Raw genomic sequence first — 18,842 nt, 5'->3', positions numbered from 1 at the left:
GTTAATATATTTAAAATGTAAATGCTCCCTAATGACTGTGTGAAGGTCTGATCTGGAACATCCCTGAAAGCGATTTTTGTGATTCAGTCCAGTTTTCTTTTTACAGCACAAACAGGAAACGAGCTCCTACGGAGCCCTGCGAGGTCCACTCGAGAAAAGAACTGAAGCTGTTCTGGTGTGAGATCCTGCAAGAGTGTTTTAAGTCCACGTGCCTCCAGGTCAGCACTGAGACCTCGGAAACAACCACCGCGATGGAAGACACGGCCGCTTGGCCTGAACTATGAACACATGAAACCAGCCGTCCGGGACAAAGTCATCCCTGTCAGTCTTGGTTAAGTTCATTTACAGCGCTCTGGACAGTCCCGTGCGAGGCTCCGTAGGGCTTCATAAGAACCTGATGTTTAACAGTCCACGCTGAAGTTACCTGCTTCTCTGTGAGTGCTCGCACTTGTTTCTTTTTGACTTGAAGTGTGGGAGCACACACACTGCGGCCGTGGACGGTCTCGTTTATGTTTAAACACATTTGTCCAGGTTTGTAGAAGTGAGAGCAGATCTGCCCAAAGTGCTCACATCACTTTCTGGACCCCAACCAGCGAGCCGACGATCCAACATGCGGGCAGACGTGACTGCTGGGTGGTGGGGAGGGGGGCAGTCATGTGACTGCTGGGTGGTGGGGAGGGGGGCAGTCATGTGACTGCTGGGTGGTGGGGAGGGGGGCAGTCATGTGACTGCTGGGGGGGTGATTGATGACACCTGACGTCATGAATTACAGTTGCAGGTTTCCCGTGTGTTTACAGCCCAGGTAAAGAGTTATGGTTTTACATGTTTACTTCCGGTTTCGCCAGCTCTTACGACACATCCGTCTCAGCCTCCCACGGCCACGTCCGTGCGAGCTTCAGCAACATGCCTTTCATCGAGCTACAGAGCAACCTGCCCGCCGGCCACTTCTCGGAGGCCTTTCTGAAGACGCTGTGCTCCAGCACCGCGGCGGCTCTGGGGAAACCCGAGGACGTGAGTACAGCACACACACGAACCCCAGCCCGACCTCCAGGCTGATAGGCCTGCGAGCCGAGCGCCGCACACCGAGGATACGTGTCCGCTGTCTGGATCATCAGCTCTCTCATCACCCTCTCAGCCCTGATCCACGTACGACAGGTGACCAATCACAAGCACCGATCGGGAAGCGTTGGATATGACGCGTGAACCGGTGAACGTCACCGCGCAGTGAAAGAGCGTCAAAAGTGTTTTTCCACGAGTCAAAGAGCCGCTTTGTCAATAAAGTTGATTCAGTATCACAGCTCCATCAGCAGGACACAGCGCAGCATGATACGCACTGGATTATAGTCACGTGTCTGATGAAACGAGGGTGTAGTTTCTATTCTTGCAGCTGCAGCCTCTGGATCAGGCGTGCGGACCTGCAGGTTTTAGATCTCACCTGAATCGCGTGATGAGTTTGTTACCCGGTGTTGTGCCAAAAACTGATTTCCAATGTGTCTGTGTATTTTTTATCAGTAAAATCTTTACATGTGTTGGTAAATAGACTTCGGTGAACAGGGTTTACAAAAGGGTTATAAATTGAATTTAAAAAATTATCAGTTTTTCAAGTATCTTTATAACTCTGTGTTACTGTACTTTATAACAAATCCGGTCCTTTATCCCCACTTAAAATATGTTTACAGAACTATTGTAATTTTTGTTGCCATTTCTGCTGTTCTTCTGGCCAACTTACTCTTACAAAAGACTTTTAATGTTAATGAGAATTGCATAAATAAAGGTAATATAAGAGTCACTGCCAAAAACTGATTGCGGCTTCTACCTTGTTACACAAATGTTGTTTGTGGCCCAAGATGACTTTATGTTATCCATGAGGGATCCATTTGACATATGTTTCACATATTATAGCCCAACAAGTTATTTATAGCGGTTTAAATACGACCAATCAGTTTTTGGCAAATACCGGAAATCAATTTTTGGCAGACAATCACTATTTGGCACAACAGCGGCCTCTGGAGAACCTCAGGACATGCTGAGGAGGTCATTTAGCCATGCAGATCAAGGACACATCTAAAACCTGCAGGACACCGGCGCTCGAGGCCTGGCGTTCCCCACACCTGCTCTGATGTAAAGAATAAAGTAAATGCCGAATTCCAGCTTTAGCCAGCAGCTACAAACGGACTCCGTTTAGGACCACTGAGGCTTGGAGAGCTATAAAAGCTTTAAAGCCAACAAGCAGTGAAGCTGCTAATAAGAATCCATCTTTAATACCGATGCTCATCAGAGAAACACAAAGACTTTAGACAAACCTGGATGTCGAGGTGATGTTCTGGAGATCTGCTGTCAGTGTTTTTGTCTGCATTTGTAACAGAACTGTGACTGACCGAGTGAAGAAGAGCACGCTGCTAAAACTAGTTTCCATGGAGCACAAACACATGAACAGCATTTTAATCAGCATGTCGTGTGTATCGGGATCCAATGATAATATTAACATGTATGTGCATTTGCTTGAACTCTTGTTTTTTACCAAACCTAATGACATGCTGGCAGAGACCGCTCACATCTGGAGCCCGGACAGAGGACGATGTCTCACCAGTTTACAGGAGAACAGTTAAACTGGGATACTGTGTTAGGTCAGGGCTTGTCAGCATGCAGTTCAATGTGCCACAAGTAGCTTTCAAATACCTATGAAAATATACATTTTATCCAGCAGATCAGGTTACTGTGCTAGCAGCGAGTAACGTGGCTAATGCATTTCACACAGCTTTGTCTCAACTCAAAAAGAAGGAAAAGCTAATAATAAAAATTTAAACCTTCTCAGATAAAAAAGACTTACCAAGAAAACAACGCAGAAGTATGGAGAGCAGAATGTTCGTACAGGGCGTCGCTTCACCTTCGGTCATAGCCACTGTAGGAGGTCAGAGGTCAGAGTTACTGTGTCCACCTCCACAACTCTGGATTTTAAACACTAATATTTTACCCCTCAGAGATGTACATGAAAGAATGTGACTCTGCTTAGAGAAACACGAGCCGTACCTTTGCACAAAGTCTGATAACACCAAACTATTGAACACTGTATTATTCAGTGGGTTAACTGAACTGATGCTCGTGACCGTGTTTAAGGCTACATCATGTTTTGCGTGTGCAGTGAGGACACAGAGGAGTAACTGGTGCACCCGTGCTGCCCTCTGTGGAAGTAAGCACACTTAGTTTGTTTGATGAAGCCTTGCCCGTGCAGCCTTCTTTCTCAGTCGGGCTTCAATGCGAGTGTCTGTGTCTTTGGTCCAGCGGATGAACGTGGTGGTGACGCCGGGGCTGCCGATGCTGATGGCAGGTTCCACCTCTCCGTGTGTGATCCTGTCAGTGTCTGCTATCGGTGTGACTGACACCGCCGAGAAGAACAAGGAGCACAGCGCCAAGATCTTTGAGTTTCTGACCAAGGAGCTCGATCTGAGCCAAGACAGGTGAGCCTGCTGTGCACACTCGCTGTAGTTACCTGTTTACTGAGGCTCTGTCTCCTTAACAGCTTGACAGTGATCACATGTAAAGGCTGTGAATGTTAATGATTCACTAACTGAATAAACTAACGGACATGAGCCGCTGAGCCTTTTCTGAATGTAGACAGCTGTTGTATAAATATACTTTGGAAAGAAGAGCGTGTATGTTTACTACTCTGCAGAATGCAGTCAAACTGGGCCCGATCCCAGCAGAGCCCAGCACTAATCAATGCCACTGCAGCACTCAGTCAGTTAATCAATCAATCAAGCCTTTTATTTGTCACATGCAAAGTTTACACCTGCAGTGAAATTGGACCCCCCCTCCCGTCCATACATACATAGCACAGACATCACATGGGGATACAGGTCAGAGATCGGTAGCGTTACAGAAAAACACTGAAATGTACACTACAATGGGAAAGTACAAGAGGAAAAAAAGAGACCTCTACTCATGCTGGGCTCCTGGGAGGACAGCATGAGAACAGGAAACTAAAAAACTCCTCTGCACAAAGAAGCACATAAATGTCCACAGCACAACATTATGGAGCACGGGACCAGCCACAGGGTCGGGTGGGGGGTGAGGAGTCATCCGAAGCAAACACAGCAGCCATCCTGCCCAGCGCTACCATTCCAGCGCGGGCTCAGACCCGCCGTGTTCCCAGGAGGCAACAAGCATCGAAGGCGTTTGGGAAGGGAGGGGGGATGAGTGTGTGCATATCAGTGTATATGTATGTGTGTGTGTGTCCATAGTTCAGCTGAGACAGTGTCCTTCGCCCTGCCAGGCTAAGTAAACAGTCTTCCAGCCAACCCAGGTGGCCTTGCATAGAATGGGAAGAACAGACTAAACACAGTCGTTATCAGGGAGTTTTGTTCAGCTCCAGCCTTGAGACCGCAGCTGGCACCAAAGGGGGTATCCGCATAAGTGATGGTGCTTTTTACTTTAGTGCAAACAGCTCATATGAATTTCAAAGCAGTTCTACAGTCCAACACTGGTCTCTCAATCTCCCGTTGGAGAGCCGCGAGCTTCGCCATACTTGCGCTCTGTGATGTTGTCATTCTTGTGCTCAAAGAGCCGATTCTGAGAACTCACGACAGTGAGCCTCCCCGAGATGTCATCCGATTTGGGCTCACAGATGTTATTCTGAGTATTCACGGCAGCCGTAGCTTCTCCAAGATCTTATCCGTGCTGACTCAATGAGCCCATTTTGAGAAACTCACGCCTCGTCCCATCGTTCCAATCCCAGCGGGCAGCCTTGTGGGGGTTTGAACAGCCGGTTCCGCTTCCTTAATTCTTCGATAAGTCCGGGCCAAGCCAGCTCCGATCAGCCAGAACCCTGTAACCATGGTTCCGAATAGGTAGATATCTTCAGCACTCAGGCTCACCCGAGCCCAAACCTCTCGTTGAGAAAGGGGTGTCAATTGCATTTAGGGACCAGTTGATCCAATCCATAATTCCTCTTTTAGGTTTTAGAGAACAGACTGTGAGAGAGTGTTCAGGGAAAAGTAATACAAAAAACACGAGACTAGACAAGGACATGAGAGGCTAAGCAGGGAAGCTAAAGGAGAGGAGAAAAGTGCGACCGCCTTCGTCAAGAGCAAGAGCACTCGGAACAATCAGAAAACAAGCCCAAATCCTCACCTCTGCACCACCGTGCTCCACAACACTGGTGCAGAGGTGTTCGATGTGCTGTGTTTGTGCTTCTTCCTCCTGTTCTTGCAGATCATCTGGACACATGTGGAGCATTTCCCATTAGGATGATGTAGAGAACTGATTTGGTAGAAAGATTGCTTCCAGGGCCGGTCTTCTGTCTGTGATGATGGTTTAAACACAGTAAGCATTAGTGCTGCTGTCAGCGATGAGTGTGCTGCTCTCATGTGGATGTGCAGACTGACTGCTGTGTTTGATTGGCAGGATTGTGATTATGTTCAACGCGCTGGAGCCTCACCAAGTGGGGAAAAAGGGAACCGTCATGAGCTTCCTGTGAAGGCTCGCCTCCCTGAAAGACCAGCTGTACCACATCAGCACCCGCAGAGGGCTCCTCTGGAAACAATGTTACTGTGATGTGGATGAAATAAACACAGTTCACTTATGTGTGTGTGTTTGCCTTCTTTCACATGTTAGCAGACACGTGTGAGCCATCACTGCACCGTTATACATCTGCTGCCAGATTCTCAAAGCTCAGCTTCACCTGAAAATGTTCATTGTTTCGTGTGTTCAGCAGGTTCGATGTGCATCTTTGCACATTGGTGATTTCAGTCGTTAAAGAAGTGCGACGTACAGCTCGTAGCTCCTGGCTCACACACATCAGTGAGAAAGGTGCCACTTTTTACATGTGTATCCTAAATGTGTTAATATTCCTTATCTAAAGAAGACATGGCTAAATGCCTCGTCCTTACTGAGCAACACGTCTTTATGTGTGAGAGCAGAGGAAAGCTCCTGTGTTGGCTGAGGTAGAGGACCATCTCCATTTGCAGTAATTCTCAATCCTACAGTTGGAAATGTACTGAAAAAGGAGAGTTTAATCTAAGTGATGAACATCAGTGTGAAGGGTTTAGTCTCTAGAATCTGGGTTAGAGAATAACTGAATGTTCCAAACAAGCTGCTTTGGCCTGACTAACACAATGATGAGCTGTAAGACTTCACCAGCTGAGTGAACACGGGTAAATTTATAAAGGCAGTCCATGCTAGCAAGTGTGTGTCATAGGAGGTTACTGACCCTCATCTGTCCCTGAAAGAGCAACAACAGGAGCATAGCTCTGAGTTATGTAAATGCTCAGATGACCTTTCACCCAGTGCTCTGCAGCTTGTCTGGAGCCCATCAGCTCAGAGAGCACAGAGATGGAGCAAGAGGACTCCCCGTTGGACTGAACTCCCTGAATCATCTGGCTCACACCGCTGCAGCAGCTGTGAGACGAACCTGCAGAGAGCACCTGATATTAAACGTCACAGTGTATGAGCAGGAAACACTGACTTTTAATGCAGCCAGAACAAGACAAAAACGTAATCACGCAGGTCACCAGTTATCAGTGGAGACGTGACTGATCTTTGGTTAGGGCCATAATAAAAGTTAACGAGGAACAAAGTTAGGATCTCGGGTGATTTGTCAGACGTTCAGCTGGTCGGTTTAGGAGCCTCTGTCTCAGCCTCTCCCAGCATCCCCCTGTGTGACACCAACACCCCTACATCCATGAACCTCCTCTGAGGTCTTCCTCTTTCCCCCCGGCCTGGCTGCTCCATCTTCATCATCCTGTGTCCAGTACATCCACCCTCCCTGCTCTGCACATGTGCAAACCATCCCAGCCTCTCTGACTCTGAGCTGTTCCTCTGATGGACTCATTTCTAGTCCTGTCCATCCTGCTCACTCCCAGTGAACACCTGGACATCTGAATATCTTCATGCTGTGGCTCATCAGCCCTCTGTAGTTACTGCAGCTCTGTACATCACCCTCGTGCTTGCAGATCTGTACCAGTACAGTTCTCCTCCTGTGAAAATCCTGGTTAGTCCACTGTCCTCCTAAACAACCGACTCCACAGGATTGTCATCTAGAGTAGCTTCTTCATAGCTGCCCTCACCTCCTCCTTGCTAATCCTCTGCTCTTCCTAGCTGTCCTCCACTTTCTTCATTCATCAGCTGATCAAAGCACTCCTTCCAGCTTTTCAACACTCATCACTCTTCAGTACATTCACATCTCAATCCTGAAATGCCTTCACTTCAGGCAGATGCTCTGACCATCAGCCAGCGGTGGGACTGCTCTTTAAAGACTCCAGCTCCATTTGTGCTTGGTTCTGCTGTGTGAACACAGACAGAAGCTCCTCCTAGATGTTACCACTCGCGCCTCTCATCACTCCTCAACTATTCTGAGCTAGAGAGGAAATTCAGATGATTCCTGAAGAATGGGACTCAGAATTTTACAGTGAAAATGACAAAATAATTCCAGGTCGCCTGTATGCTACTTAGGTGATAAAAGGTTAATGAGATCACCACAAAACCAAAGTCAAAAGTATTTCTCTCAGTTCACATTCAAACATCTGCCAGGATCCACAGATAGATTATTTATCCATGAATCAGTCGAGGTGGGAGATTCCAGCGTTCTTTAGCCAGACTTCCTCATCAGTCTCCTTAGTTTGTCTGACGCTCCACATAAAAGCCAGATGTCTGTTAAACTTGACTCTCAGGTTTGATGCTGAAACACTGCCCATGTTGGCTTCCTACCAAAACAATCAGACGACTCTCTAGGAATGAATCAGAGGGAAGGAGGTGCAAGCTAATGCAAGCAAGGCACTACCAGCAGTGCAGCAATGATGACAGACGGGTGGCTCAGCTGGAGTTCAGCGTGCCCACATCCATGTGTCTTCCTTCTCTCCATCATACCAACCACCTCTCTGCCTTCATCAGACTGAGGAATATTTTGGGACCTGCTGTATATTGTGAAATATTTGTCCTGCCTGGTCCTTAAACGTGTCTCAAGCTGTAATAAACTCATTCATAGAACCATGGTTACCTCTGCAACCATATGTTTGTGTGATGAAACTGCTGTTATACCAGTTCCTCTTATGCTGGCAGTGTGGTCATAATAATATCTTAGACACGCCCACCGAAGAAAACATTCTGGCACGTTGGTCCGGGCTCTCCTGCCCCCTGGTGGTCATTAGGGAATAATGCAGGCTTGTCATTGGCTTCATGTATGTGAGTGAAGTTGGCCCCCCCACCTTCTTCAAATCCAACAAAAGTGGTATCAAACGTTTGTGCTGCAAAAATTTTCGTTTGTGCTGCTATCATTTTAAAGATATTAATAAAAAATTTCTAGAGGTCATCAGAGGTCAACCAGCCCCCCCACATTAATGGAATCAAACAAAATTGGTGTCAATCAGTTGTGCTATGTTTGTGCTGGTTTGTGCTGCTAAAATTGTCATTTGTGCTGCTTCTGTTTTAAAGATATTATTGAAAATGTAAAGGTCAAAAGGTCAACCAGCCCCCCCCCCCCCCCCACCCACATTACCCAAATCAAACAAAATTGATGTTAAACGTTTGTGCTACATTTGTGCTGGTTTGTGCTTCAAAAATGTTCGTGTGTGCTGCGATCGTTTTAGAAATATTAATAAAATAACGTCTTGATGCGTGCTTAATCATCCAGGTAAGTAAATCCCAAAAGGTTGATTCTGTTCATCTGGACATTTTCAGTGGGAGAAGTGTTTCATCACTCATCTAAGTGACTTCTTCAGTCTCAGCTGACTGCAGGTTTCCCCAACCTTATAAACAGTACATTTGCATATTGAAGGAAACTAGCACCACTGAATGAACAATGTGCTGGGGGGTTAGTTCCATGATTGTTAGTATGCAAATTCTTATGACCATTGATCAATGACAACTAATCAAAGCCTACCTATCAATGGCCATGAGTACCATTCACAGAAAGTGGGGAATGGCTACAATCACAGCATTGTAAGATGGCGAAAGATGTACCCTTGGGCCCCCTGTGCCGGTCAGCATCCTGACAGCCCAATTGACCCTGTGCACGAGAAAATGCTAACTTCCTGGTTTGAGACCGGATGTGGGGTTGTACATTTCCGGTAGCTTTACTTTGCGGTCAATTGCTACTGCAAAGATATCCTCCAAAATCATGTCCAAAACTCGAAAACGGAAAGATCGCGTTAAGTTACAAAGAGCAGAAGGTGGGAACACTCACCACTGTTGTGTCATAAAAAATCTAATGATCAATTTTGACGTTTAAAGAGTTTAGATCGATCAGTTGTTTACATCACTCAACACAAGCAGAACTGCATCACTGCAGCAGAAGACACATCGTCCACATTCAGAAGCACATCTCTGTATAGTGACTGGTCTCATGATTTAACAGGAAAATGTTCAGCATTCAAACTACAGGTGAACAATAGTCAAACCAGATGTTTCCCCGTTATGTCGAGATCAGCTAGTCAAGTACACACCTACACAGCATGTTAACAAACCGTGAAAAAAGCCACACAATTGCTGGTAACGGTTTCTATACATTAGTATGTACGAAGGGTATGTTGTGACTTACCTTCAAAATTACAGCGGTCCCTCGCTATAACGCGGTTCACCTTTCACCTCGCTGTTTCGCGGATTTTTTAGTGCAAGTTTGCATGCTTATTTTTTACATCACATTGTGTCCTGCGTCCTGATCGCTGCAGACGATCTCCTCCGTGACGTCTCTCCTGTACAGTACAGAATCGCTGCATCGATGCTAGCAGTGTGACTCTGAAGTGCAGTGCTGTATGTCCACGATGTCCACCAAACGTTTTGCACCGTCAAAATATAACATTGGCTCCTTGATTTCACCTATCGCTGGTTATTTTTAGAACATAACACCCACGATAAACGAGGGACCGCTGTTTATAGATACTGAGAAACATTTGAATCCCTTTTCTCTTTTGCTCTGAGGCACAGGGAAAAAATATCGACAAGTCGATGAACATCATTTACAGATATATTGGGTAAATGCCCAAGACATCTGTAGAAATGTAAATCGCCGCTTGATTCATTCATTTGCTTAACTTGTTTTGGACCGTAAACAAGGCGCAAATAGGACACCGGAAACAAAGCTCCCCACAGGAGTTTCCGCACCGGAAGTAGCATATGCTAACGTGCACATAGTCTGCGTGTTCTGGCCTGGAGGCTCTTCAGTATCCTTCCTGATGGCAGCAAACTGAAGATGCTGTTGAAGGGATGAGTGGAGTCACCTGTAATGGAGAGGACCTTCCAGGTGAGGCAGGTGCAGTAGATCTCCTGGGGAGGGAGGCAAGAGAGGTCCCCACAATGCTCTCGGCTGCTCTCACTCCGTTGTCATTTTTTCCTGCAGAACCCAGTGCAGGAGTCATACCACACAGTGATGCAGCTGGTGAGGATACTCTCAACTGTGCCTCTGCAGAAGGTGCTCATAATGGGGATTGAATCTCTTGTGCTTCTCAGTTTGCAGAGGAAGTAGAGTCGCTGTTGGTCTTCTCCACATTCAGGGACAGGTTGTTGTTGCTGTACCACTCTGCCAGATGGTTAACTTCACCCCTGTAGTAGATCTCGTCGTGGGTCAGCAGAGTGAAGAGAAGGGGGCTCAACACACATCCTTGGGGAGCCCCCGTATTCAGTGTTCTTGGGCTGGAGGTGTTGCTGCCGACCCGTACTATCTGCTGCCTTCCTGTCAAGAAATCTAGCAGCCAGTTATACAGCAAGGTGCTGATCCCCAGCAGATCCAGTTTGTGAATGAGTTGCTGGGGAATGATGGTGTTGAATGCTGAACTGAAGTCTATGAACAGCACTCTGACATATGAGTCTCTAGTGTTCAGATGTGTGAGGGCTGAGTGAGAGACAGCTGATTCCATCATCGGTTGAGCGTTTTGACCGGTATGCGAACTCAAATGGATCCAGGTTGGGGGAAAGCGATAACTTGATTTGATGCATGACTAACCGTTCAAAGCTCTTCATAATGATGGAGGTGAGTTTGACAGGACGGTAGTCCTTAAAGCAGGAGGTAGATGACTTCTTGGGTACAGTAATGATGGTGGAGGCTTTGAGGCATGTGGGAACGACGGCCTGGCCCTAGTGATGTGTTAAAGATGTCTGTGAAGACATTTGTGAGTTCCACAGCATAGTCCGTCAGTGCTCGTCCAAGGATGTTATCAGCACCTGGAGCTTTGCGTGTACTGATTTTGGCAAGGGATCTCCACACACTGTCTGGGGATTGTGTCACCACGGTCTGCAGAGTGGGCTTGTAGTCTGTGATGGTTTGTATTCCTTGCCACTGCCTCCAAGTATCTCTTCTGAAGCTTTGCTGCAGCTGATGCCACGTGACAGGTTTGCCCTTGCTGTTCTTAGGCTCACCTAATTCCCGGCTCTGAAGGCTGCATTTTTCAACCTTAGGAGCATTTAAACCTGACCTGTGAGCCATGGTTTCTGATTGGCCCGGACAGTGATAGTCCTGGTCTCTGTGACATCATCGATGCATTTTGGGATGTAGGCAGTGACAGTTTCTGTATATTCCTGAAAGTCTGTGGTGCTGTCGTGTGTGGCAGCCTGTGGGGGAAAAGCAGTCTCGCAGTGCCTCTGAGGACCCTTCTGGCCACACCTGTACCTGCTTATGAACTGGTTCGGTGACTTTGACCAGGGGCCTGTGGGAACCCATGGCACACCTAGGTTTCTGCCTGTACTGACCCTTATGCAAAATAGGTGGAATTAAGACACAGTTCCAAAAGCAAACACAACTGATCAGTGCTGCGAGTGGTCCTGTTGCTGAGGGTGGGGTGATCCTGTAATCTCTTATGAACGACCTCCAACGCTTCCGTGACTGGGATGCAAGTGAAGACAGATGTAACATCTCTCTTTCACTGTACATGTGCTGTGTATAAAATTAGAGAAACATAACCTGCACAAACAAAATAATTTGCAGGACAAATGTTTGACATCAATTTTGTTCGATTAGAAGAAGGTTGGGGGGCCGACTTCACTCACATGTGTTTATAAGGTTGGGAAATCCTGCAGTCAGCTGAGACTGAAGAAGTCACTTGGATGCAGAGGTGGGTCGAGAATTGTACTCAAGTAAGAGTATCATTACTTTAAAATATTATTACTCAAGTAAAAGTGAAAAGTAGTCGTCAAAAAAGTTACTCGAGTAAGAGTAAAAAAGTACTTGGTGAAAAGGCTACTCAAGTACTGAGTAAGTAGCGAGTAACTGTTTGAAATGTCCGATTTATTTTATAAATAAATGCTATCAGACAAACAAAAATAAATAAATATACAGATTTTAGTATTTTCAAATATATGTAAAAACATCAACAAAATAAGGCACAACAATTCTAATTTCAAGATTTCAGTTTTTCACAACGTAAATCTTTTTCAAGCAAAACCCACAGTAAATATATTCACATTTACAGCAGCCTCAGAGAAAACATTAGAACGAGGCAACTTCAACATAACAGACTACAGCTGATGCGCCAGAATGTCATACTAGGGGTGGTTCTTCTAAATACAAGGAGGGGTTAAGTAAATCAGAAACACATGACACAGAGATGCAACAGGTATCATCAGGAAAAGTTTATTCCCAAGGCGGACAGCAGGAATTAAAAACCACACACAACACATCTGTGCTAAAATCCCACAGGAACAGACATTCTAACAAAACTATAAAATGTTCTTTGTTTACTAAAATACCCTGAAGTATAGACAGTGGATTAACACAATGTAATATGAAAACACTAAAAACATGCGATACAAACATCAGAATGAAAATATTTCAAATAAAAACTACACTCACAAATAAGCACTGAAATCAGAGTAAAACTAATTATAAAAGACAAATACAAATTTCCACTATGTGGATGTACATATGTGTATGGCTCGCTTTACCATCAATTGTTTCTTCAGTCAGTGAAATGGTGGTTCAGCTTCAGCAGCAGTTGGCTCTCAAGGTTCTTGCTGTGAAGCTGTGACCGTTTGGCAGTGAACAGGAGGGGGGTTAGGGAGGAGTTAGGGTTAGGCAGGAGTCCTGCATGACTAAGAAGTCTTTCACAGGCTCCTGATGCAGGAAGAGCTGTATTGATTTTGATCAACAGCTTCTTGATGTGAGGAACGGCATGCAATAGAGCCACACCTCCAGTGAATGGACATGAAAGGTACCTCTCCAGCCCTGCTTCTGGCTTTCCTGACCCCATGGATCCATCATCTTAGTGGGTCAGGCTGCTGTTTGCGCTGCCTCATCCAGCTCTGAGTGTAGGTGATGTCTGATGAAGTTGAGACCTGTGGAAAGATGTAAGGTTTTCAAAAGAATTAGCTCTGGTCATTATAGTGCTGTATACACTGCCAAGCTGCAGATGTTTGGCAAGAAGATTTGATCACACTGGAGATGGTTTTTACTAACTCTTGTAGAAAAACAAAATCTTGTCATTCATATCCCGCACAAACAGTTTGCAATGAATTCCAGATTAAGTTTAAAATAAGAATGCGTGCAAGGCTAAGCAGTGCTCGCCAATAGCTCCTCCTGTTAGGCTGTTACTCTGGGAAAAGACAAGAAAGACGGTGATGGAAGCGTGACTGGAGCTGCGATGTAGCCTATATAATATTTATATTGTACGAACGTGATAATTCTGTATATTGTAATAACCTGATATTATATTGTTCAAACGTGAACGATATATATACTTTTCACTTTTCTATTTTTGTTTTGCCTGGGTGGCAGCTCTACGCCTCCGTATCCGAGGCTTTTCAATGTGACCTCACAAAATTATCACGACTACAACGACCACGAAAAGAGTTGGATGGACTTTGCTGCTCAATCACAGCTGCCTGGTCAATGTTTTTCATTAGTAATTTAGCAAAGTTGACGGTGTGTGTGTGTCTGTGTGAGTGACAGACAGAGCGGGAGAGCGAGGGACAGATTTGTATGATAAGCTTCACGTTATGGACGCACAGTTTGAGCACTCAGGTCGCATCAGAGCATCAGGCCGTATAGTGTGAGACCTGCATCGTGACCTATGAACTTCTAACCCCTCAGATTTAATTGTACAGTTTGAGCAGGAGCTGAATAACGCGACTGAAAAAAATCGCACAGTGTTTTTCCAGCTTAATGCAGACTGTTTAAACTAAACAAGCTGCTGTTTCACATAATAAACCCTGTCAGCCGCAGTGTTGCTTCTGTTTTAACAGTTAAAGCAGCAGAGACGAGCTGTTTGCATGTGCGTGGAAGCAACCTTTTGGGATTTACTTACCTGGAAGATTAAGCACGCATCAAGATGTTATTTTATTAATATTTTTAAAATGATAGCAGCACAAACAAAGATTTTTGCAGCACAAACGTTTGACATCAAATTTGTTTGATTCCATTAATATGGGGGGGCTGGTTGACCTCTGATGACCTCTAGAAATTTTTATTAATATCTTTAAAAATTTTGCAGCACAAACGTTTGATACCACTTTTGTTGGACTTGAAGAAGGTGGGGGGCAACTTCACTCACATGCTTAATGTACTTCACCTTTGATGGAAACAGATTGGACCTCAAGCACAGCTTTGAGATGCTAAGTGCGTCTCGTGTAAGGCTGTCGGTAAAAGTTACTGGTGTAGATTCAAAGCGCAGTTTATTTTCATTTGTTTCCAGGAGAGTGAACCCAGTCAGTGCTCTGCAGCTGCTGGTTTCACTGGACACCCTTGTGTTTGAAAACACTTTGAAACGTGTGTTTAAACACATTTTGTGTGCTTTTTAAACATGTTTATGTTTTTACCGTCGCCATTAACTCCACTGTCAGGGTGAGGCACACGACAGCAGGGGGCGGGGCGCCAACTATCTTAGAGGGCTTTAAACTCTTTGGTGTCCGCACCCTGCTCAGAAGGAGCCGACACAGGACCGTCAGCTATGGCGCTGGAGCTCTATCTGGACCTGTTCTCGCAGCCCTGCCGCTCCGTGTACATTTTCGCCAAGAAGAACAACATCAGCTTCGACTTCAAGAAGCTTTCTCTGCTGGACGGTGAGTTCACGCACGCAGACACGAAGAACGCCGCCAGTGTGACCGTTCACAGCAGCAGTAAGGAGGTTTGGACGAGCACAGGTCTGAGTTGTGAGTCTGTGAGGGTGTAGATCAGGGTTTCTTTGAACTTGGGTTCCTTTGCTTGCAGAGCAGCTGCTCCGTCGGTCCGCACTGATAAGACTGCCAGTGTGACCAGAAGATAACTGACGCTGTCTGGTTATGTCTACGATGATCACGTGATTCTTCCAAATATCTGCTATTAAAATGTGTGCGTGTGCATGTGCGTGTGCATGTGTTGGTCCCAGGCCAGCAGTATGGGGAGGACTTTGGGAAGATCAGCCTGATCAGGAAGGTCCCAGCTCTCAGAGATGGAGACTTCTGCCTGGCTGAAAGGTGATTATGTCAAAAAGTCGTGAGTTGAGGAAGCGCTGGTCTGCCGTGACGGTCACAGTGATGTCTTCTCTGCAGCATTGCTATCATGTTGTACCTGGCTGAGAAGTTTAAGACTCCTGACTTCTGGTACCCAGCTGACCTCCAGCAGCGTGCTCGTGTCAATGAGTACCTGTCGTGGCAGCACACGGCCATCCGGATGCACGGCTCCAAGATCTTCTGGCTCCGGGTACGTTCCCCTTCACTGATCTTTGTAGGTGCTGTTAGATTAGTAATATCTTATCGCCATCATGTTCTAGCTTTGTTGAAATACCCTTTCGTCTGGTTATGAAGTAAAGTCACTGTGCAGAGTGATGTCACTGAGCATTTCTGGGCCAGCTGGTGAGGGCCAACTGAAAATGATCAGCAATAAATGCCACTGCTGGAAAACTGAGAGTTCAGCAGTTCTTACTGTGCACCTCTGTGGTAAAGTTTCATCACTGCCATTTCATTGGTCTGCTCGCTCAGAGAGAGAGAGAGAGAGAGCTGCTCTGAGCCAGTAAGCTAAAGTCATGTGATGTCATAGCCGTTGACTTAAAATCCACGTCATTCGGACATCGTCTCCTCCCCCGGCGTGTGAGAGAAGGCGACTACGTGTTCGAGCTTTTACTTCCTCGCCCACCTCTTTGGGACAGATGCTACTTTTCTAGTTTGTTGGAATTTGCTCAAAGAAAAGCCAGGCTTCTGAGTCACCGTGTCATCATTCATCTCCTGAATCAGATTGTGTTCAGCATTAAGCTCATTGTTTCACTCACACTGAATCCATTGTGCCTGTAGCTTATGATTCCCAAGGTCATGGGCGTGGAAATCCCGGAGGACAAAATGAACGCGGCCTTGGACGATCTGAACTCCTCCCTGAAACTCGTTGAAGAAAAGTTCCTCCGGGACAGGCCCTTTATCGCTGGAGATCAGATTTCACTGGCTGATCTGGTCGCCATTGTGGAGATCATGCAGGTGAGCGGACCAAATGTTCCCGCAGTAACAGGAATCAGAATCAGTGTTCCCACTATGAGAGGAGCAAACACGAGATCTTAACCTCATTCAGGTCTCTGTCACACCATCATTAAGTGCACATCTGTCATTTCTTTGTAAGTTGGTGCATTTTGGCATATTGTCCCTTATATCACATTTTAAATGTATTTTCCAGTCCGGGGGGGGGGGGGCAGAGCCATTGCAGGGGGGGCGGTATGAAAAGAAGGAAAAAACAAAACAAAAACAAAGAGCGCTCGGACACTGCTAGCATCGTGGACAGGTTTTTGACAGGGCGCCCACACAAACACAAAGCAGGAGATGAAGCGTCGCTGAATATGTTTCCAAACTAACTTCATTCTAAGCCAAAGACTAGAAAATATGGTGAAGCAAATCTGCCCTTTGGCTTCACCTGCACAAGTGCCGAGGTAGGTCTCCCTGCAGGGTTGGTTTCCCTGCGTCGGGAGCAGCGCTGGGCTGTTCAAATCAGGGACAAACAGGATCCCACATTCTTGATTTTTAGTTCACAAACACTTGTTGTAATGACTAACTACTCCTGACATTTTGGAGATGTTTGCTCTTTATACAGTAAAGTTACAGCGGGATACAAATAACATCAGGCTGATCCTGCCACGATTTGTTCCCCCGTTCAAATCACGGACAAACAGGATCCCACAGCTGTTTATGTTTTTGAACACATTTTGCACAGAGAGAAAAATGTATTGATAGAAATGTTGAATATTATTACACAGGGAAAAAAACAACTACATGTAAAATAATCACACAGTGACGCCTCTGCCTTTGTAAATGGAGGGACATTAACTGTGTTTATATGTAAGCGTGTAAACCTGCCGATAGAGACAAAATACTGTTTATCTGCCATTCTGCAATTCATCTCATGTAAACAATAACGTGGCGCACAGCGTGGCGTGAAAAAAGGCACATACCTTTGACGTTGCGTGACGAACTCTGTATTCCTCGTCCACACGTAAACACAAAAAAGGAGTTTAAAAAATCTCAGTTTTCAGTGATTCCAAACGCCGTTTACGTGGACGAAACAGCTGCGTGTTCAAAATCACCCGTGTAGGTGCGGACGTAGCGTAAAAGAGTTGGTAGTTTATTTTCTTACTACCTGCAGATTACTTATATTTTCTTAATTGTTCACTAAATGTTTGAGGTGTGAAATAAACAGCAATGGAGCAAAATATGGGCGTGTGGTTGGAGGAAGGTTTTTTTGTTTTGTGGGGGGGGCATTTTTCTTGTGAAACAAAGGGGGGCCTAGCAAAAAAGGTTTGGGAACCACTGGTTTTAGGAATGGTATTTCCTTTTTCCAGTTCATCTAGATTAATGGTGTTTCTCACCAACAATACCTAAATTAAAATATAAACAGATCCAACGACTAGTTCGCCTGGTACCGACTAGTAACCGTAGCAACACTTTGTTGACTAGTCGCACACATCCCCGGTGTTTTCAGAGCTCCTCCTGAGCTGAAACAGCTGCTGGGAACGAGGTCGATGAACAAACCGGTTCTGATGTCTGTGGGGACTAAACCTGAATCCTCTTCTTGTGCTTGTCTCAATGCAGCCTGTGGGCGCCGGCGTGGACGTGTTTGAGGGGAGACCCAAGCTGAGTGCGTGGCGGGACAGAGTCCAGGAAGCTATTGGAAAGGAGCTCTTCGATGAGGCACACCAGTATATCCTGGGAGCACAGGAGAGTGTGAAAAGCATGGACTCCAGCAAGATGCAGGTCTTCAAGCCCAAGATCCTCAGGCTCTTCATGTGAGCAGGACGGCACCGATTCTGTCCAAACGACTTGGATTCATCTCATATGTGTCGATACAACAAATACACACAATGTCCTACATGTATGTGTGTACTAACAGGATAATGTAGTATGCGTTCCAGATGTTTCAAGTAAACTCGGTACACTCTTGTTACATAGTGCAGGGCTGCTCCATGGAGACAGGCAGACATGGCTGCAGACCTGATTATGTAACAGAGGAATGTGAAACATGAGCTTTCAGAATAAATGCACAGTTATAAAAGCTCTGTCCTCATATATAATGAACCTGCTGTTAATCTTCTTTCAAGCCTAATAAAGTGTCTGCAGCACTCTGTCAGCCTGGCTTCCTCCCTTTGTGTTTACTGTGCTGGTGCAGATCTGTGTGGATGTTTACAGATAACGGTGCACTGCTGCCACCTAGTGTTTCATATTTACATGCACAGTAATCAGTGCAAGTGTAATACACAGAACACAGACATACTGTAGAACAAACAAGACTTGTACTCACAAGCAGAGATGGCCCTTTCACGTAGAAATTGTTGCGTAACCTGACTGTTCTTCAAAGATGGCCGCCCACCACAACATGCTACTTTACCAGAGGTGTACACTACAAAGCCAGTTCAGTGTACCCAGGATCTCTTCATTGTCTGGATTCACTTACTCTAACATTAGTGGTCAGGATA

General features: G+C 45.8%; 2 protein-coding genes across 2 annotated transcripts; both read left to right on the top strand.

Annotated features, from left to right (window-relative positions):
• Positions 1–737: 737 nt before the first annotated feature.
• Positions 738–5,581, top strand: ddt (D-dopachrome tautomerase). The gene is made up of 3 exons (XM_084932392.1): positions 738–1,011; positions 3,283–3,458; positions 5,404–5,581. The coding sequence occupies exons 1-3, from the start codon at positions 823–825 to the stop codon at positions 5,474–5,476; spliced, it is 438 nt and encodes a 145-aa protein (XP_084788518.1). The 5' UTR covers positions 738–822; the 3' UTR covers positions 5,477–5,581.
• An 8,875-nt stretch (positions 5,582–14,456) lies between these two features.
• Positions 14,457–18,496, top strand: gstt1b (glutathione S-transferase theta 1b). The gene is made up of 5 exons (XM_084932385.1): positions 14,457–14,979; positions 15,285–15,372; positions 15,448–15,598; positions 16,186–16,362; positions 17,962–18,496. The coding sequence occupies exons 1-5, from the start codon at positions 14,868–14,870 to the stop codon at positions 18,157–18,159; spliced, it is 726 nt and encodes a 241-aa protein (XP_084788511.1). The 5' UTR covers positions 14,457–14,867; the 3' UTR covers positions 18,160–18,496.
• The last annotated feature ends 346 nt before the right edge of the window (positions 18,497–18,842 follow it).

Source organism: Perissodus microlepis, chromosome 6 (genome assembly GCF_051167445.1).
Source record: "Perissodus microlepis isolate ML-2025 ecotype Zambia chromosome 6, ASM5116744v1, whole genome shotgun sequence".
Classification (NCBI taxonomy): domain Eukaryota; kingdom Metazoa; phylum Chordata; class Actinopteri; order Cichliformes; family Cichlidae; genus Perissodus; species Perissodus microlepis.
This window is presented reverse-complemented; position numbering and strand designations above follow the sequence as displayed.

What these genes read in the sequence shown, in the direction of transcription:
- ddt (XM_084932392.1), top strand. Translation starts at nt 823, where the DNA reads ATGTTTACTTCCGGTTTCGCCAGCTCTTACGACACATCCGTCTCAGCC. An exon ending in CTCTGGGGAAACCCGAGGAC is followed by an intron (nt 1,012 to 3,282) that starts GTGAGTACAGCA and finishes TCTTTGGTCCAG; the next exon opens with CGGATGAACGTGGTGGTGAC. An exon ending in CTCGATCTGAGCCAAGACAG is followed by an intron (nt 3,459 to 5,403) that starts GTGAGCCTGCTG and finishes TTTGATTGGCAG; the next exon opens with GATTGTGATTATGTTCAACG.
- gstt1b (XM_084932385.1), top strand. Translation starts at nt 14,868, where the DNA reads ATGGCGCTGGAGCTCTATCTGGACCTGTTCTCGCAGCCCTGCCGCTCC. An exon ending in GACTTCTGCCTGGCTGAAAG is followed by an intron (nt 15,373 to 15,447) that starts GTGATTATGTCA and finishes TCTTCTCTGCAG; the next exon opens with CATTGCTATCATGTTGTACC. An exon ending in CCAAGATCTTCTGGCTCCGG is followed by an intron (nt 15,599 to 16,185) that starts GTACGTTCCCCT and finishes TTGTGCCTGTAG; the next exon opens with CTTATGATTCCCAAGGTCAT.